The sequence below is a fragment of the Lissotriton vulgaris genome, chromosome 10, assembly GCF_964263255.1.
Source record: "Lissotriton vulgaris chromosome 10, aLisVul1.2, whole genome shotgun sequence".
Taxonomy (NCBI): domain Eukaryota; kingdom Metazoa; phylum Chordata; class Amphibia; order Caudata; family Salamandridae; genus Lissotriton; species Lissotriton vulgaris.
The window spans coordinates 920,529,329-920,553,809 of record NC_141698.1 but is presented as its reverse complement, the minus strand read 5'-3'; the positions used below and the strand labels follow the sequence as shown (position 1 = coordinate 920,553,809).

The window sequence follows — 24,481 nt, the reverse complement described above, 5'->3', positions numbered from 1 at the left end:
TTATTCAGTGTTTTTAATTGGAAATCTCTCATTTTAAGTATATAGTAATAACTTTCAACCACATTGGAATCTAAAATAGAATGTTTGCAATTGCCCAAAATGGCTCAGCGAGGTAAGCCCTGGCATCTACTGAAATGTACAAGTCAGGATTCTGAATCCCGGCGTGGCCAAGTCAGCCTTTCATCCTTCTAAAGTGGACACAGATTGTGAAGTGCTCAGTTTTATTGAAATAAGTGCTCTTTCCCTTTGTGTTCCTGTCCACCCCTCTCCTATTTATCTGTAGAAAAGCGTGTGCTGGTTCCACAGAACGTGTCTGACGAAATTGTTAATTGGTGCAATTTGTGAAAGTAGGGCTCGGACTGCTCTTAATCGCTGTAATTTGAAATGTCGATTGCCTCAAATCAGCATTTTTGTGAAACTACCGGGAGGAAGGCATTTCTTGAGGATAGGTTTTGTTTGTTTCAGTGGAAAGATAACAGCCTAATGTATGTGAAAAAAATGTATAAAGTCAGTAAAAGCGTTGTGGTGAAGATCAACAGCCTTGTGAAGTGTTTGTGGCTCAGCCGTAAACTGTGCCACATACTATTGCGCGTTTGTGCATCCTAATAAGCAGTGCTTAATTTGTAAAAAAAAAAAAAAAAAGTGCTTAACGACCTAGTTTTGCTCAGAAGCGCGCGGCCAGCTCTAATGAATGTCAGTGTGTCGAATACTGAGGCTGCACAGCCTTCATTCCACCTAATGCCTCTTTACCCATCACCAGACACTCCCTGCCCCGTCTCACTATTTTTCATCCCTGCTTTCTCTCTTTGTCACGCTTTTTTAATTTTCATCTCCCTCCTTCTTTAACCCTTGTGTATTTTTCCCCTCTCTTGCTATGGGTCCAAATCTGAGTAGGAAAAAGAAGTACCAGTCCCCCAAAATGAATGCTGGTGGGCCCCGTCTGCAACCACCAGCACTGGTGACAAGCTTTACGCTATGGTAATGGGAAGATGTACGCAAACATGTACGCCAACGTCATAACAATTCCTGTATGACCTGTTGGGACATGATTTCTCTAAGTAGTTATCTGGGGATTTGGGAACTCGGTACAAATGAGCATTTTTTTAATACATTTTTTTATTGGTAGAACACCACGGCCTAAGAGGCCTACAAATGTATCAAGCGTAGCACAGTTTTGAGCAATACCAGGGTTACAGAACTTCAAAAACCCGGTACAGACCCAATACTACACCCCAAACCCCACAATGTTGGAATAATGAAAGCTATGGGCTGCTGTGTGTCCATGTCAATATGACCGTACTTCGTGCTCTATAAGGGATTCGGAGGGTTGTGCAGAGGGCAGGTCAATACCCCTGTATTCTGCCCACCGATTCCAGATTTGGGTGTGTTTCTGCGGGCAACCCATTGCCTGGAAGACTACCAATTCCAACCCTATACATCTGTCAATGGCACGCCTCCACCCACCCACCGAGGGGAGTGAGCATTCTTTGCAACAAATATTGTCCCTCGTCCATGGAACCTGATAAACCAGATTCTACTGGAAAGTCACTGAAGGCCAAGACTCCCTCTCTAGGCTTTTACTTCACTGGGGTAGTCAGGGTGACCACTCAGCGCATCCTGACGGTGGGTGGCGTTGGATTAGAGACCCGGCGGCCAGTAACATGTGGACTAGGCGCTAAGAAGTAGGCAATGTCACGGGCCTGCTCCTCACAAAATAGTTAGATAAATAAATGCAGTGCCCAGGCACTGTTCTACTTCACTTAGAAAGGATCTATATCACATTACAATGTAATAAGTATGTTGCATTCCGACACCTATTATATATATGAAGATCTGGTTCCTCTAAGTAGGCATAGGACAACAGATAAACCAATAGCAGTTGTGATGGAACTAAACAGTGGCGGCTACTGCCCACTCTAAATGGTGCGGGGCAGCACGAGGAAAAATAAATAAAAAATAACGTCCACTTACCTTCTGCTCCAATGGGTGCCGCTCCGGTGCTTCCAGAACTGCAGTTGTTCCCATGAGCACAGGTTCCCAGCTCCACATGCAATCCTAGCACTTCTCTCATGCCATTGCTCCCAGCATGAGAGAAGCGCTGGGATTGGGCAGAGCAGGGCGGTTTAATGCTCCAGCAAGGACTGGGAGCCTGTGCTCTTGAGCCCTACAGATATCTCCAAGGAATAGCCTGGAGATATCCAAGTGCACACGTTGGTTTGGCTGGTTGTGTGCCGCTGGCCAAACTGACATTCGCGCTTTCAGTGCCCACTACTCCTCCTCCCCCTTCTAGTGGCTATGTCCTGGCCCCGCCCCAGACTCACCGACTCTGCAAACTTGGTTGAGTCCATGAAAAATAAAATAATAAAAGTACTGATTTATTATCATTTTATTCTTCATTTTCTTCCTTTAAAACAGTGGGGCGACGCTCCTCCGCCATAGCGGAGGAGCTGCTCCTGAAACTAAGCCAGGGATTTGAGAAATGTAGTATTAGTCTAGTTTGTGCAGGCATGTCGGAAAGTTCTGCTTGTACATTTGCTGACGTCTTGCTGTGATTGGACTGCATAACGGAGTGGCTGGCCAGGCATTGGACTCCGGCCCTCACTACCGGAGTTACAGAGAATGGCTTGTTTTGGGCTGCAACTGGAAGAGAAATGGTTTGGTCAGTGGGTGCACAGGCACCAGCGGCTCTGGGGCTGGGGCAAACATCTGACTTGAAATAAAACAAGTAAAGGAGCTGAGATGACCGAGGTATCCAGCACAATTATTATTATTATTATTATTATTATTTTATTTTGTAGAGCGCGTAGTCACCCGGAGGTATCCCAGCGCTGAAAGATCCTATCTCCTAAGTTCAGTGGGACAAGGGAGGAAGAGAGGGAAAAAGAAGAAGAGGAAGGGGGGAGGGGCACGGAAGAACAGGGTAAAGGACAAGCATGATTCACTGAAGAAAGAGGTGAGTTTTGAGCTGTTTCCTGAAGCGGAGATACTGTGGTTCGAGTCGCAGGACGCGGGGGAGAGAGTTCCAAAGTCGGGCCGTATGGACTGAGGAACGTCTTCCTCCTGACCGGGCCTTCTTAAATCTGGGGACAGCAATGAAGTTTTCCGTGTCCGAGCGGAGGGGTCTTGAGGGTTTGTAGGATGTGATAAGTTTCTTAAGAACAGGGGGGCCTTGATTTTGTCGTAGTTTGTGAGCTAGACACAGGGCCTTGAATTTGACCCGCTCTCTTATGGGAAGCCAGTGGAGGAGTTTTAGGGCCGGTTTGAAACACCCACGGTTGAAGAGGGCAGCATCAGGGTGCCATCAAGCGGCGAGGGTGTGAAAGTGCATACCCTGCACTCTACAGGACAGGGGGAGAGTCCGCAGCAATGATAGGTATGACAGCCTTGGCAATCCAAACTTAAACAGTGGTTCTCCCAATTTGATGCTTGAGCTTTTCCTTGTCAGTCCTGCCAGCTGGGCACAAGATGGTCTTTCTGTCTCACAAAGAGATGTGGAGAGAGTAGTAATACGTCCTCTATTGACAATGGCAGTCTTCAGTTTGGGTGGGAAGCAGCACAGGCTCTCAGGTAGTGGTTGTCATGACATCCCTTGAAGCAGTAGAGCCTGTAGCTAGGGAGCCGGATAAGGGCATTCTCATCACTCATGTTTCCTGCACCAGGTCCAATCTGGGTGGGCTACACTCGAAGCTGGTACCCAGCTCTGAGGTTGACCGCTTTCGCCGTTAGGCCACATCCTCTGCCTTGATCTAGCGTTCCTTAAAGTGAGACCAGAGAAGATCTTGACCAATCAAAAGCGTCAATATTTTGGTTACAATAGCTTAAATATCACTAGGGAGCTCAGTCTCTACGATGTGTGCATGAGTGAATCAAGACGTGTGTACCACACACTTCTTGTGAGCATTTGTATACTTCATGAACTATAAATTATCTGCAAAGTGAACATTGTCACGGTGGTTTAGAAGGGGAAAAATGATATCCACATTTTACAGTGGGTTGATTAGAACTGGATACTGATATGGAGAATGTTCTACAGTTCCTGGCTTGAAGCAAAAACATAAGAACAATATTAGCCTAGCCTTGGTGGGATGAGTCCTTTCGAGGCGAAGGACGCTTTTTCATAGTTATATGTATTTATTTATGGATTTGCAATAGAGTTTGCATGCATCATATAGATGTGATAAATTCTGCATTTCCTTTGGTATTAGTGGTAGAAACAATTACCCGTGGCAGTACCAATATGGTCAGGGTAGTATGTTAATGAGCTGTTGCCTCTTACAGATTATATGTTGTATTTCCTTTTTTTTATTTTTATAAAAGTCCAAATTAATCTAATTAAAATGGGGTTGCATCCATGCTGTGGGCTGCGCTCTCTGTGACATCACACAGTGACGTGAGTTTGTGTTTTGCTCTAGAAGTCAATTGCATAATTTCTCTTGCACTTCAACGTGGTCCGAAAGTTAGACATCAGTGTTAACACTGACACCATCCTCGCACTTTTAAGGAAGTACAACGGTCAGCCCATTTTCTCAGATGATCCTCAAATTGTCCGACAGGAACAGGAAGCAGGCAGCCAGGCTCCCTCGCCTAAGCCAATCACAATGCTGCAAGCAGCATTGTGATTGGTCGGGACACCGCCCAGCCAGGGGCTAATGGTGTGGCTATGTTCTCCATGCAGGCTGCAATGTACCCTGCACGGAGAAGGGCAGAGTGCGCATGACTGGTTTGGGCGGCCCGAGAGGGCCAACCAAACAGTTTTTGCGTGCTCAGGAGTGGGCCAACCACTCCTCCCCTGCCCTGCTCAAAGAGCAGAGCATCCCCATACACCCGCACGCCCGCAATGGACAAAGCAAACATAAAATGGTAATAACTCAAAGTTATTACCATTTAATGTTTTGGCTTTTTAGCGCTGCGAGAAAGCAGTGGGGCGACGCTCCTCCACCCTAGTGGAGAAGCCACTACTGAAGACGACCCCTTACCACATTTGTCAAGGTGGTGCTAGGGTCAATAATTCTAGACTCCTGACAAGAGCTGTGTGATGGGCAAGGTGCACTTTGTCAGAATGTGGAGGGCGGCACAGTGGGTGGCTGTCCCATGTAGGCGGGCCAAAAAATGGCGGCAAAGGTGACGAGAAGGGGAAATCTGCTACGGAAGCTGTCCGACGTCAAACTTTCAAAAATAAAGCCTGTTGGTTAGAAGGGACTGCTCTTCTCCAGACTCCTCAAAGATGCAGTTTCAATGGAAATCTCTTGAAGACCGCAGCGGTAATTAAAGGGTTTAGCGGCCAAATGATACGTTCTGTTGGAGCCGGGTCGGTGTTACTGAGCGGCTCATGAATAACGGCGAAGACTCTCTGTTCTGCTGTTTCTTTTCTCATGGGAAAGTATTATGGAGTAGAGTGATACCTCCCTGTTGGGCTCAACTCTTAGAAATGCAAGGCATGCTGAAATTGTACATAATTCTCCTCCAAAGGAAAGGAAATAGCATTTCAATGGTTTTCCTGTGTGTCTCGTTGAGTTATGGCGGGGCACAATTATTCCTGTTAGATGACTCTACCAGATGGCTTTCACTGTATATTTAGCTAATTAAGTTGTAGGGCACTGGAATTATATCAGAGTACAAACACTGCGCCTGGAAGGGGACCTTGCTTTAATTAGCTCCTTTTCTGGATGTGGTGTTTCCATCTAACTGCCTCCTTCACACAGGTGGCATTTTTACCTACATTTATTAGCATAAATAAATTCAGGTTTTGTAGCCATCGGCGAGCTTGTAAAGCCATAGGTTTATAAAGCACTCTTTCAAGTCTTGGTTCATAGTTTTGGAGTTTAAGTGCTGTTTTAGGTTTTTTTTCCCAGACTATTTTGCCACAGTTTGTGGAAAGTAAAGGATGTATTTTTTTCTTTAAATATTGTAAAATATTATTCTGTTTTTATGAGAAAAATTGTTTAGTGCAGGACTGAACGATTAATAGTACAAAATGAGCAGAGGCCGTAATATATTGCCATTGAAAAAGTATACAGTTCTGTAGGCTGGGGAGCGCTCTGTTAAGGAGAAAATATAAGTGTTAAAAAAGAAGCTTTATGTTTAGAAAAGGACTTTTGCCTGGGCACTCTTCTTTCCATCACACTTTATAGTAATGTGTATGCCAGTTGCGTAATGTAGAATAGCACGGTAACATTTAACATAACATGTGTATTTGTAAAGTGCACGTTCACCCAAGGGTATTTCGGTGGTGAAAACAGATGTTTATTATTACCCAACTAAATGGTACTCATTTTATCGACCTCAGAAGGATGAAAGGCTGATTGTACCTGCAGGGATTTGCACCTGTGACCATGAGGTCGAACACAGGCCCTACATTGAACGCATTAGTCCATTAAGCCACCAGACCCGGCTATGGATGCCCCTCAAAGAAGAGTTCATGGGGCTCTATTGAGAGGCCGGAAAACCACCCTTCATTCTGCCTCTGCCCACAAGTACTATATTTTATTTATTTGTTATTTTAATTATGTAACATGTTTACTATCGCTTTCAGTCACTTTGCAGTGTTAGAGATGGAAGGAGATTTTTCTCATGGAACAAACGCTACAGCAAAATGGCAACAGAAAACCAGCCAAAGCTAGATAATAAAGTTTCACAAATATTCATGCCAATCAAACTACTTCGAGTCTTGAAATGTTATGGAACAGGTGGGCTCTCAGGCTAGTCTCTAAATTTAGGAAGTCTTGTTCAAGTCTTGTGGAAGGTAAAGTTGTTTTAGAGAGTAGAGCTTTGGCAAAGGTGAGAGCTCAACCCCAAATTGATCATGATAGTTGAATTGGATCGTAAGCAGGTTGAGGTTGGCCAACCAAAGGTGCATAATTGACTCCCATGCAGGGGTTTGTGGATGATGCACAATAATCTGTTGGCATGAGTTTCACTGGTGATGTGTTCAGTTTTTTCAATGTTCAGTATAGGTCAAGCAGCCTGGTTTTGAACCTACATCAATTTAGGGGTAGATCATGGCCCCACATGAGAACTAGCACCGTTATGTTGGAGATTACGTTTGGGGAGGATTCCCCCTTAGTATGTGCAAGTGATGGAATATTTTTACCAGGTTATTGACTTTGCTATGCTAGAATCACATGTGACCCCTCAATATTTCAAGCTTTTGTGAACGGTGGAGGTGGAGACACAATAGAGGTGGACAAACAAACTGGAAAACTGATGGTGTTTGAACCCATTAGGAAGAGCTCTGATTTTAAAGCACTGAGATGGTGCAAGCTTTGGTTCCTTCAGTGTTGTGTCCTCTGGAGTTAGAATCCACTCTCCCGTGGATGGTCAGGATCTTTTGGTAGCTTCACAGGTAACTTGGTGTTATCAGGGTACATATGGTACACAATGTTGTATTATTAGAGGTCATTGGACAACCGGCACTTCTTAATAGTGAATAAGCAGGGAAGAAGTGCTGATCCATGTAACACCCCAGCATAGTGAACCCAGGAAGGAAGGTGTGGCTTAACGGCTAGAGCAGCTGAACTTGAAGCTAGGGGAACCAGGTTTGTGTCTGGTGGGAGGCTCCAGCAGTCTGTGATTTTTGGCAAATCATGTAATCTTCCAGTTTCTAAAAAAAAACTTAAAAAAAACATTGAATGTGTCTGTCTGTAATGCATTAGGTGCTCATGTAAGCACTCTGATACCTTCGGATCGGGTTTGCGCTATATAAAAATGCAAAAAAATAAACACATTTGGGACCCATTGTATCTGTTTGGGCATGAGTAAACACGTGGTTTCTGAGCGGTGACTGGTAAATGGTATCAAATGCACATGAAAATGTATAGAGTACTTTTTAATGCACAATGGTTGTTTTGCTCTAATGATGACCGGAAATTATAGAGCATATCAGAAGAGTTAAAGTGGGTGATAGCTTGTCTGTTAATAATACTTTCAAGACCTTAGTAAGGCCAGGCAGGGAAGGGGGAAGGGTGGGTGTGAATGTAGTACATTTGTGGTGTGCAAGTGGGCCTGAACTGTGTTTTTTGACAAGTAATGTTCAGTGTAGAAGTTTTGGCAGTATTATGGAATTAAGTGCTATTATGCCCCTTACGACTTTTGGTAATTTTAGAGAGACACTCGGAATGCAGTGAGGCAACCACAAATCTGCTTGCTTCACTTAACAAACTTTAAAAAAAAATACTCTAAGAAATATTGCACCAGTCCTGCTCTTTTTAGGTCAGTACCTCTTTAAAAAGACCCACATTCTTTGAGCATTCATACCGTTTCAAAGCGTGCACCACAAATACTTTTTATCAAATAAAGTTTTGTGGCAAACAACAATTTTTAGGAATTTCGACCCATTAGGGGATCCTTACAATGGAGTAAAGTCCATTCATTATTCGTTGTACGATCCATCAACAAATTGATGTTTACGTGATGCACATACACGCAGAGGAAGAGCTGAAGTGTTATTGCTGACTAAGACCGAACAGTTCGCTCGACTGAATTAGCAATGCTCACACCTCTTTTGGAAACTCTTCTCAATAAATCAGTGCATATTTGCCCAAGCTCAAGTAAACATCACCTTTTACCTTCCAGCAAAGAGGAGTATTTTCAGTGGCCAGTATAACCTTTCGGTAGTTCATCCTGGCATGTTTACGGTCATGGTGAAGAAAAACAAGAAAAGTTCCTCTTTACAGCACAGTAGTCGCATCCCCCGTTGCAATCCATCAAGGCAGCGTGGGACACACATCTGCCAGTCTCATCACAGTGACTCACACATCCAGTGCTAGGGTGGGAGATGGCAGGGCGTCCTAATGACTAGCTAAAGTTATCGTGCAACTTGGAAACTGTCTGCTGCTCTTCCTGAAACCCAGATGAACCATTTTTATAGATCATGCATGTTTGAAATGCAGTGTTATTTGCTTAGGATTAATTTAGTCTCTTTCCTGTGAGAACAATTTGTGGGTAGCTGTACAGTCCGTATTCAGGTTTGTTTAGCCTTATTTTATTTATTCTTTAATTGATGGGGATTTTGTGGAACACAAAGGCATGGGTTTCGTGGTTTTGGGCTGGGTCCATCTCAAGAGTGGATAGTTTCAAGATACAGCTGAGGTGAAATGAGTAGATTTATATATTTCAAATAGTAGGGAGTATTTCCACAGGCGTAGGTGTGAGGTGGAATTGGGAGGAGGGAGTTTTTGTTCTAGAGGTGTTGCAGAGGATTATTGTGTTGGAGATATGTTTAAGATTAAAATGAAAATATCTATTCTCTGAGCAAAGACACAATTTTTTTTACAGCGATTACAATAAAATATTAAAACACTTTGACAGTTGAGTATAGAATTATTTTTAACAGCTACACAAATGGAAGTTAAATAAACACCTTTATAATGCTACCAAGCACTCTCCATGTTCCAAACAAATGATTTCTCCAGCTATTATTTCTCACGTTCTAACTTCAACATACCACTTTTTACTGATGTCATTACTTCCATTACATCACCTCTACACATCCCCCCTTTTAAACACAATTATAAACCCTTAAATATATCACATTGAAAAAGTACAACATTGATACATTTTAAATAGTGAAATTCACCATATAACCTATTGATAAAAAGGAAACAGGTATGTAATCTAGCTTAATTGATTAATCACAAAGTTAATCACCTAACTTCATGGGACACTTAATTAATCTCTTTGGTTTTCTAGTCAATTCATCAGTGGAAGGCATAGGAATGGCATTTAAATCAATTCCACAATCTTCTTTTCTTCATCACCCTTTGACTGATCTTCCACTTTGCTACCCTTCTGTGGTGTATTGTTGTTCACAACACTCTATTGGTGCTGTGTAGTTTTGATATCTTCTTCCAGATTGCGTGCCCTTCCATTTTGTTTCTGTTGCATTTGTACTCTGCATTGCTTAGAACACACAGCTACTCTCTTTATTCTCAACACCTAACCATCTTCTGAACTAACTGCATTATTTAACGCTTGTTTATTGTTTAGGTTCAAAGTAAGAACCAACTCCCTTGGGAACTATGCCTGGTTTCTTAATTCTAACCCACTGTCCAACCTTTAACTTACTATGTTTAACTCCATGTTTCCTGTTGTAGTATTTTTTTGTATTCTTCTTGTTTGTCTATTAAGTTTTCTCTGACATTTCCCAAAGTTGAGGTCTCACTCATAGGAGGGGGTAATCATCCTGGATTAAACTTTGACCTAGATTTCGTTCCTCTCAATAATTCAATTTGGGAAAACCCTGTGCATGCCATTTCTGTTGATCTATATTACCAAAGAGTTTTATAAACTTTCGTTTTCCAACAACATTTTTTTTTAATGGCAACTGAATGGCCCCCTTGCGATCTCTATAAAAGCATTCTACCGTTCCATTACCACTTGGAATGTAAAGGGATTTTGTCCTGTGGCACACCCCACATATTTAAAAACATTCCTTAGCTTTTTCTGAGACACATTATACACCATTGTCACTCACAAAAATGCTGTGTATCACTTCCATCTGGAAAACCTCGTCCATGAACCATAGTATTGTATCTGTCAATTTTGAAGTAACACCACTGGGAAAATACATCCATCAGTGCTGCAATATGTTTTTGAGTGTTCCCTTTTGGCCAATGATGTCAACTGCCACTTTTTCCTAAGGAGTTTTCAGAGACTCAAACGTATTGCTCATAGACGGTCTCAATGTCTTCAATGATGTATCAGCTGACATTCGTAAATGGCATTCTCTGACTTCCCTTTCTACCTCATTATCAATACTTGGCCACTGATATAAACTTTTCAATGCCAATGTAGTTTTTATTATACCTAGGTGCCCCTCATGGGACTCAGAAATATTTTTTTCCTCAAAGCTGAAGGAGGAATTATCATTTTTTCTCTAACTAAGAATCCTTCCACAATTGCCAGTTCACTGCATACCACCGGAGTGCTTGGAGGTCTCCCATATTACTTTTATTGGGCTATCCTTCCTACACAAAATCAAGAATTTTTATTAATTCTTGATCTTTCTCACTCTTTGCTTGCCATTCCTTCAGAATTAATGAGTGTTCTCTTTTTTAAACCAGCCACACAACTATTTGACTTTGCAACAAATCCTCCTGATATTCTAGTAATGTAGTGGGCTTCCTAGATAAAACAAAATCTGCTACTGCATTTTTCTTTTCGGGTAAATACTCAACTTTGTACACAAAGTCTTACAAGCGCATGGGCAACCTGGCTAACTTAACACTAGATGTTACGCTTAACATTGCAACGGTGCTCAAATGTTTCTCGAATGGTTTTTGGTCACTCTAACAATCACCTCTTTACTCTATACAAATGAGCAAAAAAAAATTCCAAAGCCCATATGTAGGCTAGCGCTTCTACTCTATCACTGTATAGAACTCTCCTGAAGGTGATAATTCATGTAAAGCAAATGCAGTAATGACTTCAACTCCTGCCCTATTTCTTTGAAACAAAACTGCCCCTGGACCTATGCTGCTGGCATCTCTAGTCACTATGTTAATACACGGGGGAACAAACCCTTGTAGAGCAGATGCTGAACAATTGCCTCCTTAATATTTGCAAATGTTTGCTTACATTCATCTGACCACAGAAACTTTACATTTTTCTTTAGCAACGTCCTCACTTGGAAAGTGTTAATGGAAAAATTACTTACAAATGCCGAAAAGAATTCCACTAATCTCAAAAAGGACCTTAAGTCCTCTTTATTCTGAGGCAGCAGAGCCTGTTTCATAGCTAGTAACAAACCTTTCTTAGGTTTGACTTCACATCCGCTAATGTCATTACCTAAGTAAGTGACATGTTTTTTAGCAAATTTACATTTAGCATATTTAACTGTAAGACCTTGAATTTCTAAAGGTTCCATTACTTTTTCAAGTTCCTTATCAAGGTCCCATTTGTCTCTTCCTATTACTAGTATGTCGTCTTGGAAAAATAAAATCCCTTTCATCATTTTCCAAAACAAATTAAACATAAGGCATTGGAACATTGCTGCCGCTGACACCAAGCAAAACTGAATCTTTTTAAACTAGAAGCACCCTACTTGAGTAAGGAATGCTGTGTATTTCTTGCTCTCTTTATGAAGAGATATTTGGTGTTCGGCGACAGATAGATCCAGACTGGAAAATACTTCCATAACCTTTGTCATATTCACCATTTCACTGATGTTGGGTAACGGGAACTGATCTACAACAATGTTCTCATTCAGATCATGTATATCGATGCACAGTCACACTTTACCATTGGCTTTGCATGTAACCACTAAAGGGGCTAAACACTCCACTGCTTCTACTGGCTCCATGATTCCACCATCCACTCCTCATTGACTTCATTCCTGACTGCCATTGGTACATTTTTTGCTTTGCAGGCTACATGAATAGTGTTGTCTTTGAAAATGATTTTGTGATGAAAACCTTCCAATTTTCCACTGAAAAATGTCTATTGCCTGTCCCATTACTTCCCCCTCAACCACAAATAATTGCTTTTTACTATTGGGGTCTAAAATTATATGTAAATTATTTTGCTCCAACCATCCAAGGACTGATGGATCCTTCATTGCTACATATAATGTTCTATAAACCTTCCTATTCTTGAATCTGAAAATCAATCTCCTGTATCCAATCATGTCAATAGTCTCACACATGTAACTTTCTGGTGCAATATCAGAATTCTCCAGGAAAAATCTTATTTCTTTTCAAATTTCTTCTTCCATACTTTTTCATTCACAATAGTGATATTTAGTATGACTTTTTCTCTAGCATTCAAGACGCTCGCACTTTTCTCTTCACCAGATGTACGGGTACCCTCCATATTACCATCTTCCATCTCAACACATTTTACTTGATCACATTTCTCTTTTTCCCTCTTGCAAACACACAATTTTCCCATATCTACTACATTTTAGTTTTTGTGCAGGATAGCATTTACTGGTTGCTAAGTGGAACGCACTTTCACGCCTGTAACATTTTAGTTTTTCAATAACTACCCAAGATTTATCCCTTTTTTATTGTTCCCAGTTTTGTCAATGATAACTTTGACTACTGCCTCAGACTCAGGCTCAGTAGTTTTCTCTATCGCTTCAGCACAACTTCCTAACATTTCTGCCTTATGTACTATAGACAATACATCACTTAACTCTACATCACCATAAATCCACAACATTTCCTGTATTGTTGAATCATGTACATGCATTACTACTTGATCTTGTTTAATTCTTCAAGTAGACCTCCAAACCTGCAATCTAATGATCTTTTTCTCAATGTTGTGATATATTCCTCGATAGTTTCTTCCTTCTGTTGGTTCCTGCAAAATATTTTGTAACTGGTGACCCCTATACAAACCTTGGGAGAAAAATACTTGTCCAATTGTTTGTTTCATCAAACACATTGCCACCCACCACTATTATTTCCGTATGAAGTTGTCCATAAATTCTTGATCCTTCAGGACCTAATGAATGTCGTAATATGCTTTTTTTCAGATGGCAATTTGTCCTCAAAATCAGTAGATGCTATGTATTTAAAAAAATACTTCTTTCTTTGTAGACATGGTATAGGAGGTTCAACTGGACCGCACAAGAATTCTTTAGCAGGGTATACCATAACATTAGCTGTTAGAAGTGGGGTTTGACTTTGACTTCCTTCACCATTACTGTTAAATATAGGATAACACAACACTCAGTCTGGAACATACACATCACTTGCACAGAATTAATGCAATACTATCTTACTCAATTCCTTTCACTTATTCAGTTTAACATGACTTATGATATGCAACCATATCCACTAACATTAAAAGTATTAACATTAATAGCTTAAAAATTGTAAGCTGTAAGGTGTGCAAATCACCACAATTGCCACATATGCTATGCATTGAAATCTTAAGATATTTAGTTATGCATTAAGGAGTGTGAATCACCAAGTGCTTTCTGCACCGAATACTCAAGATGAGCGGATCACTGCTCAGTACACTGTTACTCACTGTACCCCTGTTGCTCCTGCTAGTTCCAAAATGGCGGTCAATGACTTTCAAAGCACAAAGTTTACACCCGCTACTTCTAATATGGTGGTACATGTCTTTCAAAGAACAGTAAGTGTGCATATTGCTGTTTCCTGCCTCAGCACGAGGCAGCACAGCCGCACAAGTGGAAATTCGCACACCGGAGAAAAAGGCCTGTCACAGCACCAAAACTCTTCCAAATCTTCGTTGTACTCCACGCTCAAACACCTCAATGTATAGGCTGCCTGAGGAGCAAGCAACGTCCGACAGCTTCAGGCAGCGGCCTCTGAATAGCGGGGTATGCAGAATAAACACAGGGCTCCGTAAAGTGTACTAGCCTTTCAGCTTCCCTGCAGCTACCTTCGTAGCTCACCTGGCAAAATCGGGAAGGAGGCATTGCTACAAAGGGTCTTCTCAATGGGACACCAGCCTTCATAATCTCTCATGTGCAACTTAGAAAGATGCTCTTTCAAAGTTCCTCATCAAAATCACAGATTCACTGGGAAACACTGGCTAGGCATATGTTGGTTCATGAATAAGACTTGGCCTCAACTTGTCACCAATTTTGTGTAGTAACACGCTACACAAATGGAAGTTAAATAAGCTCCTTTTATTATGCGACCAAGAGCTCTGCATCTTCCAAGCAACTGATTTCTCCAACTGGCCTTTTTCACATTCTAACTTCAACATTCCACGTTCTATTGATGTCATTACTTCCAATACATCACCTCTACAATCACGCAGAAATGTTTGTGCAGAAACGATATTCTGCATATACTTACTAAAGAAGAAGGGTACCTGAACTACCTCCTAGAGACTGATTAGCCCTCCAAAAAGGTGCGTATAAGATGTGTCTTCAGTGGCTTTTCAAATCGCCATTGTGGTCAAGTAAGAAACTCTCGAGTGCTTGTTCCAATTCTCATTGATATCTAGTAAATTTACTAAATGGCTGTTGCATCATAACCCAAGATGACCCTTGCCTTTCACCATCACTTGGTCAGAAATACTACCAAAGGCTAGGGCTTCAATTTTTTATTACATACTCACTGAGTTTGGCAATACTATTACAGAAACCTTCAATAACCAGCCACTACTAATACAAGGCTGTCACTACCGATTCCACTGAATAAGTTATGAAAACAAGTATAGCAAGTTGACCAGCAAGACACTATAAAACCGCTACCAGAGCTTACCCACTGTGACAACTATCACTCTAATTGCATCCATCACAAAATGCAACAGAGATGCTTTGCTCATTGATCAAACTGAATGAGAACAGACATTACAGATCAAATGGAATATGCCCCCACACATGGTCACACACTCCACATAAACATAGGTCTCATCAAAAACTGCTCTTATCAGAAACATTCTAACAAAAGGTATCAAACTAGATTATCTACAGATATTGGGATTAACTCAAATGTTTGGAAATACCTTTGTCACCAAAGTTAATGATCTGTTGCCATTGAGCTTCAGAATATTACACAGGAAAAGGTCCAATAAAATGGTGGTAGTCAGCCAAGGAACCATGTCAAACATGACAGAGTCAAGCTTTTCGTGGTTATATTTCCTTTTTTGTTAATTGAAGATCTATGACTATATTTATAAACCATTACATGGGGTTGTAGAACATACATTATTTCTCATATATCAATTCACAACATAAAAAGAAAAAATAACTCCATATGATGTCAAATGATGAGTGACATATGTGTTTGATATTTATATGGTACACATTTATTGATCCCCATCAAAAATGACTCCAAATATGATTCTGTATATGATTCTGTAGTGAGAACCCTGCGGGTGACTATTTTAATATTAAAATAAGGATTTGAAAGGGTTGCAAGTTAGCGAATAATAATGATCAAAAAAGTGATCAACGCTAAAACCTTTAACACTGAGATGACGCAGACTAGTGGCCTTAGTAGAGGAGAAGTATAGAAGACTTGATCTTATTTATTATAAAAAATAATAAATGAATAAATTAAACAAATATGAATCTCCTGCCTCACAGTTTCTATCTGAATGCAGTACTTTAGAACACTGGAAACCCATGCGTTGTGTCTATATGGTGTGATGCTTACTTTAGTAGTAACTTGCATAAGCTGTTACAGGTGTTACAGAACTTGCTCAAACCAATATTGTTATGCATTTCCTAAAAATGTAATGTGTCAAACTCATTTGGTGAAATATTTGTTCCCAGTGCCCTTAGTTGAGACTTATTTTCTTAGCCTTGCACTGCGACTAGGCATCTGGCATTTTCTTAGGGTTCACAGCCATCATCCTTTCAGAAAGAGACTGGTGTGCAGGCTATACATTTTCAAAATACATGTGTAGCACTAGAGAATTTGAAGCATATGGCACACAAAGGGTTATATTGCTAATAATGTATTTAATGAAATTGAAAGCCTTTCTCACAAATGTAGTGTGCATCACTTCAAGATGGTATATTAGGTATTTTAATACATCGTGTGGGAATATAAAGTTGAGCTGATAATACATAATGGTTGTATGTGTATGGTTTGGCTGCACATGTGTGAGGTTCAAAGGTGTCCGCTAATCTTATTTGTGTGTGGTCTTTTGTCCTACCTATTCTGTTTTGTACCTAAAGGGTTGGGTGAAAGGCTTTCAAGAGAATGCAGAGATAGGGCATGTGAACTCGGAATTCAAGATTGTGATCAGAGGTTCGTTTTACTGTAGGTTTAAAGTATTCACCTATTAAATATAGCAAAATGGATTTTAATATACAAGTTGTTCTCTTGACAATCGTTTTTTAGCTACTACATCCAATATCCTTCTCTTGACTTGAACTAATCCAGAACGAGCTCTTGTATACCAACAAGTAAACGAAAAACATAAAAGAGCTCATTTCATAACCTTCTCTGGCCTAAATGTAACTGCCTATGTTGTGGGGTCAGTGGCCCCATCCTTGTATGCACTCTGTATTCCCTCTGTGGTTTGCAGAGGTTTCCACAAATACTTTCAAAAGATGTTTGCAATCATGATTTTTTATTCGTCATTTTTCTTTAGTACGTAGTTGACATTTTGTTAATTCATTCGTCTTTGGTATAATGTGGTACAATCCTTATAAGCATCCAATGCATTTCGGGGTATTATACACCCCTTCATCAGGGAAAGGACTCTGTGAACGTAAAATGTATGGATCATGAATATTGTAGAAAAGCAAAACGAAAAAGGCAGGATGCGCACGCATCTAATTAATGTATTGCCGCGATAGCAAAGTGGTGAGGTGTGAGGGCTGTTTATGAGATGCACCGTTCTGTGACCCTGTTAACCCCAAGTGAGTTGAGCGCGATGCAGGTAATAGGCTCTAAACTGCTTACTTGTACCGTTCGCAAGTTGTAGCGTGTTCCTGTAAAGGGAAGACGTATGGGAGCGTTTTAGTTGACTGTTACGGATTTAGTGCATTCAAGCGTGTTAGTACGGATTCCTGACTAAAACTAACCTTGCAGTTTGTAGGTGGTCTCCTCCTTTCTTAGTCGCTGGTTCTGGCGGAACGCCATTGACCGCGTATGGCTTCGTTAAAGTGAGCGTGATCACGTGGGTTAATGGGAGGGTAGTGGGTGTGGTTCAACTATCGTTCAAGGGACAGTCTAGTATTAACGCGCTTTCCAAATTAGTAGAACATGCAGTGCAACCTGGGAGTTGTAGTGTTGTTACAACGGGCGGGTAAACTAGAGGTAAAAACTGGGCTGATAAACAGAGGGTGTTCGGGTGGTATACAGGTAAATCATACATTTTAGTACTGTGACATATAAAACAATATACAATATCGCCAACTGGAAATTAATGGAAAACAAGGTTAAATAAAAAGTCCTTAAATCGATCAGGAGTCAATGACTCAGTCCATGAGCAACTTTTACAGGTAGCAAGAAAATTCAATTCTTTCGTTGAGCCCGAGTGGCTTCTGTGTTGAAAGTCTGTAAATCCAGAAGTTTTCTCTTTGGAGTAGAAATTTGGTGTTGTCTCTACCCTCTAGTTTAGCAATGGTTTCCAGTATTATGAATTTCAACTGTGCGATGTTGTGTTTCTCTTCGTGGAAATGGACTGCTAGTGCTGATTTGGTGTTCTTTAGACGAATATTAGATTTATGCTCTGTGAGCCTGGTTTTGATTTTGCGTTCAGTTTTTCCGATGTAGAGTTTTCCACAAGGGCATTTGAGAGCATAAATTACGTTGCTGGTATCGCATGTGGCATTTACTTGAAGTTTGATCTTGTGCCCCTTCATCGGATGATTGATTATGTTTCCTTTAATGATGCAGTTACAGTTCCCACAGTTGTAGCATGGTTTCGTCCCAGTATAGATGGTGTGTTTGGTTAAATTCTGACGCACGAGTTCACCTAAGTTGCGTGATCTGGTGTATGCAAACAGCGGAGGTTCTTGAAAAATCTGATTGAAGTCTGGTTCCAGGTTTAATAGTGGCCAATGTTGATAAATAATCTTTTTGAATTTGTTGGTCATGGTAGAAAACTTTGAAACGATCACTAGACGTGTCTGGTGTTTCTTAATGCTAGGTTGTAGTAATTTTTGTCTGTCCAGGTTATTGATCCTTTGTAGGGAATTCTCAATAATGTTTTCTGGATAGCCTCTGTTGTGGAACTTCTGTGCCACTTCGTTGATCCGTTGTGTTGCATTTTGGGGATTGGATGTAATCCGTTTTGCTCGTGCCATTTGAGAAAAAGGTAGGTGAGTTTTCAAATTAGATTCGTGGAAACTGCTGTAGTGTAGCATGTTATTTCTATCTGTCGGCTTAGTGTAAAGATCTGTTTCAAATTCTGTTCCTTTGATAGAAACTTTTACATCAAGGAAGTTCACACAGGTATTTGAAATTTCCCAGGTCAGTTGTATTCTTTCGTCTATGTTGTTAAATTCCAGTAATCTAGTTAGCAATTCCTCTTGGGTGCTTTTCCAAACAATGAAGATATCATCTATGTATCTTGTAAACAGCAATAGATGATCTGTCCAGTTTTTATTGTTGAGAATATGTTGCTCTTCGAAATATTGCATAAATATATTCGCATACGCTGGGGCCGCTGAATTGCCCATAGCCATGCCCACGAGTTGTTGATACCATGTGTTCTGATGTTTAAAATAACTATGGTACAACGTGAATAGCATGAGTTCCATTAGGAATGCTTGAAACGGTCTTTCAATGTCTGTTTTGAGTAAGGATTGTTCTATGGCTTCAATTCCCAAAGAGTGGGGTATTGATGTGTACAGGGAACGTACATCCGCTGTACATAGGATGAGTTCTTGGTTTACTTCTGGTTTGAGGTTCATTAGTTTTGTGATAAAGTGTGTCGTGTCTTTGGTATATGAACTCATGTTTTGTACTGTGGGTTGAAGATATTTGTCCAGTAGTTGTCCGATGGGTTCATGTAGACTCCCACATGTCGAGACTATGGGTCTCATAGGTGGATCCATTAGGTTTTTGTGGATTTTTGGGACCATTCTTAGGATCGGGCTCCTGGGGTTGGGTTTGGTGAGAAAATTCTTGGTTTTGGTGTTAATTGTTCCCATTTCATGTGCTTTGTCTAGTATATTGTTAAGAAACTTCATATATTCCATTGTGGGGTTTATATCCAATTTCATATATGTTGTCGTGTCACTGATGTGTTGTAACACTTTCGATTCATACATGGTTGTATTCATGATTATCAGTGCACCGCCCTTATCTGCTTTGACACATGTAATGGTTTCATTGTTGGATATTTTTCTCAATGTGGTTAAGTCCTTTTGGGTAATATTCTTGGTCTTAGTGCGTTCAGGGTTGGTTTTGGTAAGATCCTGTTTGACTCTATTTTCAAATAGATCTAATGTTTTATGGCTTATTGGTGGTTGATATGTGCTGTGAGGTCTTAGTCCGAGTAGTTGGTCTGGTTCCACTTGAGTGGTGGGAGGTAACACATTATCAAAAAAATGACGAAGTCGAAGTTTCCGCATCAGTTTAAAGAAACTGACTTCAAGTTCCAAGTTGTTAGAATCCGTTGTGGGTACAAATGAAGTTCCCTTCTGCAGGAGTTTAATTTCTTGTTGGGTGAGGTGGTAATCACTGATATTGATCACTAGTTGTTCTGAGTTTTCTTGGTTTGTTTGTCCTTGATCGTTCCCGTTGTACTCCTCGTGGTGGGTGGCTCTTTCCTTGTTTCTTTGTCTTTTATTCTGTCCTCTCCGGGGTCGCCTTTTTGTGTTTGGCCCTGTTCTAAAAAAGGACTTTGGTCCGGTTGGTGGCTAGTCGTAGGTTGTTGTGCTCTGGTTATATCCGGTTCCGTTGGTGTTGGTTGGGTTCTCTTGGTTCTTTGGGTACTGTCACTGTCCGATGAAGAAGTATCTGTCTGTGATGTGTAGGGTTTGTTACGTCTTTCTTGGGCATAGACTTCCGCCCATGTATAAACCTCTCTGAGTTTATAATCCAGGGTATCTCTCCTGTATTTGCGTATTTTACGTTCGTTAATGTCTTTAGTATGTTTATCCATCTGGGTTTGGATGTCCTCCAGTATGTCTTTAAGCTCATCCTCCGTTAACATTTTGGACAGTTCAGTTGATGTCTCCTCTATTTCTCTAGTCAGTTCCCCAAGTATTCCAGATAGTTCTTCTATAATTAAGAGAATCAAGTCGAGTGAGCATTTGTTTAAAATCTCAAACCACCTTTCTTGGAAGGTTTTAGAATTCTTGCAAAGTGATGGTCTGAGGGCAATTCTGAGTCCCCTTGGTATGCGTAGGTTACGATGATACTTCACCAACGTACTCGCGTGTAATTGTTGGTTTATGCGTCTCTTGCTTAGGTAAATTAGTTGTTTTATATGTTGCTCTTTGGAGCGAGTTGTAGCCTCCTGGGCATTTTCCTCCCTAATAAGTGCGTATATCCGATTAGCTTCATCCGATTTAAACGCAAAGGTTGAGGCTCTGGCCTCTGTGCTCTTGGAAATGTCGTCAAAATTACTCATTTTCAATTTCTTTTGCGTGCAGCCGGTCCGATGGTGGACGCGAAAACGTAAAACAGGAGTGTGGGTGGGGCTGGCGCACAGCGGTTTATGTATCAATATTGATCCTTGGTTTTAGGTGCTATACGAGTGACTGACCCCACAACATAGCCTGTTACATTGGATGTCGAGGGACGCCTGACATCACTCGTATAGCACCTAAAACCAAGGATCAATATTGATACATAAACCGCTGTGCGCCAGCCCCACCCACACTAAATGTAACTGCAACAGAGCTTGACACCGCGGGTAGAAGCAGTGCTTAATTTGTAAAAATAAATACAATAAGTCCCACGGGCCAACTATTTCTCAGGTGGCAATTGCAGCTCCCGCCACCCAGTGTCCCTACCAGGGCTGCCAAAAATTACTATAAACACTACGTAGTAACTATCACACTACTAAAAATTTGACAATTTGGACTAGTCCATGCTGCTCTAAGGTAAGAATGGCCTGGTATACAATGTTATTGTTTTTTTTTAAAGATATCTCTACATTTAAATAATCTTCTTAATGTTCTCTGCTCAAAAATAGGCAGATAGTGCCACTGTGTTGCAAATGGTGATAAATAAATGCTGGGGCTAAGAATTAAGTACTGGTGCCAGTACTGGCATTCACCACTAGAGGGCTGAAATATTTCTTCATTGTTATTTGTTTCCTGTGTCTTTGCACTGACATGATGCCATAGGACTACTTGGTTACATGCGTGATGTTAGTAAACAATAGTAGTGAGATGTGTACATGAAATTGCTCCTTCATTCAGGGTACAAGGTAAGGAAAATGAGTTAAAGGTAGAGAGGGGGGGTCAATGTCCGGCGAGGGAGGTGGATTCTCTATCTGACTTGTTTTGATTGCTGCATTACATGGTTGTTTCCCACTTTTGCGTGATTGTTTGTAATTGTGATTCCTAAATGATTGAAGCGGAATCTTTCCTGAAGGCTGTCAGAATGGACAAATCCAGTCCCAAAATCCAATTACCTCTAACACTATTAATGTATTGTTGCAGTAATTAATAATAAGTAATATTGCATTGCTGGGCGCTGAATGGATGCCATGATATTTCCCAGTCTACCTCCTGACATGTTTAGTGGTGTCCAAGTGCTGACTTCTGTACGTTGATGCTGTATACGTTTCTTCTAACTGCTGCATAAATATTATCATGGCATTTGTCCTAATAGCTGATATTTGTCAAGTGTCAGGTTGTGAAATGGCTGTGTTTGTTCAACCAAATTAACATTAGGGCATGAATGTTTCTAATGGGAGGCAGTTTTATTTAGGGGTTTATTGATGGCCGTTGGCTGCTTTGAGGTTCTATACTGACTTCCCAACTATGCACATTGCCAAATCCCCATTATTTTTTCTGACACAGTTTTTTAGATACGAACCTTGGATCTGTGCGTTAAGGTTTTTTTTACACCTTGGTATGAATCAGGCATGCAAAAAAATATCAGAGGGTCAAAATTTCTCATGATTCTTCAAAGAATCAGGACTAATTGTGGAATGTTTGCCGTGGCATAATTTATATTGTGGCAAATAGCTTGGTTAACATTGCAAAATTATAGGTTTTAATTCTGCAGCACAGTAGGGGCGTGGCAGGGAAAAGTGCTATACATTTCAGACAGAGATCAATCACAATTCTATCCCCACCAAAGTTAAATAATGTGTCCATTGCTCATTTGAACACAGTGCCAAAAATTTTAATGCATTAAAAAGGAGAAAAAGGCAGAACATGTTAACTTTGCATGGGAGGATCACATGAGATTTGAACAGTTAACCTTCGGAGTTTGAATATACGGGGCACAACTCCCACACTTGCCTACCTGGTATTTCTATGCATGTCAGGTCCGATAGTATATTTATAATATATAAAGTGTAATTAAAGGAGCCAATCAAAATATTGTAATATAAGTGCTCTGGGCAATATAGTGTGAAGGGGCAGAAGCTATTGCCCCTTTATAGACATACAGCACCGTTAGAGATAGGGTTTCCACCAGCGGGAGACACTGTTTGTTATCAGCATTGAAAGGGCTGATGGGTAATATGATATCTTCTTTGTATTGGGGCATCCACATGCAATCAACTCCATCCTCTCAGCCTGTGGGCTTCAGACATCAATTTGATATTGTGGATCAGGTGCTTTGAAGGCACACACCGGTCATACATAGATTAGATTGTGCTGGCCTGAATGCGGGTGATTTATGCAGAGGGCACTGACATATCTCCTCAAGACCTGCCAATCTACGTGGGTGATCCTTATGCATACCATTACCACCTGGGGTAGCAATACAGATGTCGCCCCCTGCAATAGATTGGCCAATGTCTAAATGGTATAGAGATTTCCAGGTAGTTGTGCACACACAGCACTGGCTAAATTGCACTCACTGGCAGGAAACCGACCAACACATATATGTTTCCGCAAATGGATTCATCACTTTGTGGAACTCCTAGTAGTTGCTCACTTCAGCCAAGTGGATGAAAAATAGCATCAGTTCAAGCGGGTTATATTTTTCAGTACTATGACCAACTCTACTGAATTGACCAATCAAAAAGCAGCTTATCAATGTCTGGTAACATCACAAAACATTTTGTGCAGCCTAAACGTCCGCTAAATTTCAGAAAAAGGACCTTCCAATGATCCACTAAATTTTACACATCTGCAGCCAACATTAATATAGAAGTGAAATGGCTCTCATTTTGTTGCGTGAAATACGACATGATCTCCTTCGCTTTCAGAGAATTAAAAAGCAACTGAGAGCACCACAATAAAAAAAAAATACAATACAATTATTTTTATACACACACAACTTTTCTTCATGTTCTTGAAATTCGATTAGACCCAGAGGACCGGTCCTAAAGGCAATTGATGCATTAGTTCCATCTTGACGCCAAGCTCAACACACAGTTGTTTAGCAGAGTCCCTCACACGCGCCTTTTGTTGATGACTGCTTATTGTAGAGGACTGTAGAGGGGTGTGTTAGCAACTTTTCGGAGGCAGATGGCTTTTTTGTTTTTATTTATATATATTTTTGTCTTAATTCCCCAGCCTCGGAGCCCAACCTGAAGGTGCGTTCCAGGTTAAAACAGAAAGTGGCAGAGAGGAGAAGCAGCCCCTTACTCAGGAGGAAGGATGGAAGTGTGGTCAGTTCATACAAGAAGAGAATGTTTGAGGTGACAGGTAATTGAGGACTGGAGGGATTGTCACTTGTCTGCTAGAAGTGTGATTTACACAAACTACACATTGTATGTCATACATATAAAGGGAATAGCTGACTATGGGCCAGTATTCCCTGAATGAGCAAGTCACATTTTACTCAGCCATGTAGATTGTGAAGGGGGAGGGAGAACAGTGGAAGAAAGATTAGTTTGTTTTCTTAGACTTTTTTTAACACCAGATAAGGCATAGATGGTAGTTTCACATATATTCTAAAGTCGGTTAAAGTCTGGAAGTTGTACGTTCAGGAACAGCGACAGGCATGGTTAA

The 24,481-nt window shown here is 40.8% G+C and overlaps 1 protein-coding gene across 6 annotated transcripts in view; it reads left to right on the top strand.

Annotated features, from left to right (window-relative positions):
- HDAC9 (histone deacetylase 9) overlaps positions 1-24,481 on the top strand; it is a 2,124,307-nt gene that overhangs the window by 1,994,993 nt on the left and 104,833 nt on the right. For 4 of the 6 annotated variants that reach the window (XM_086941890.1, XM_086941889.1, XM_086941887.1 and 1 more), the window contains one exon: positions 24,044-24,175. The exons of the other annotated variants lie outside the window; for them this stretch is intronic. In XM_086941890.1, the coding sequence (XP_086798016.1) occupies positions 24,044-24,175 (132 nt within the window). The remainder of the gene's footprint in view (positions 1-24,043; positions 24,176-24,481) is intronic. 6 annotated transcript variants of the gene reach the window in all.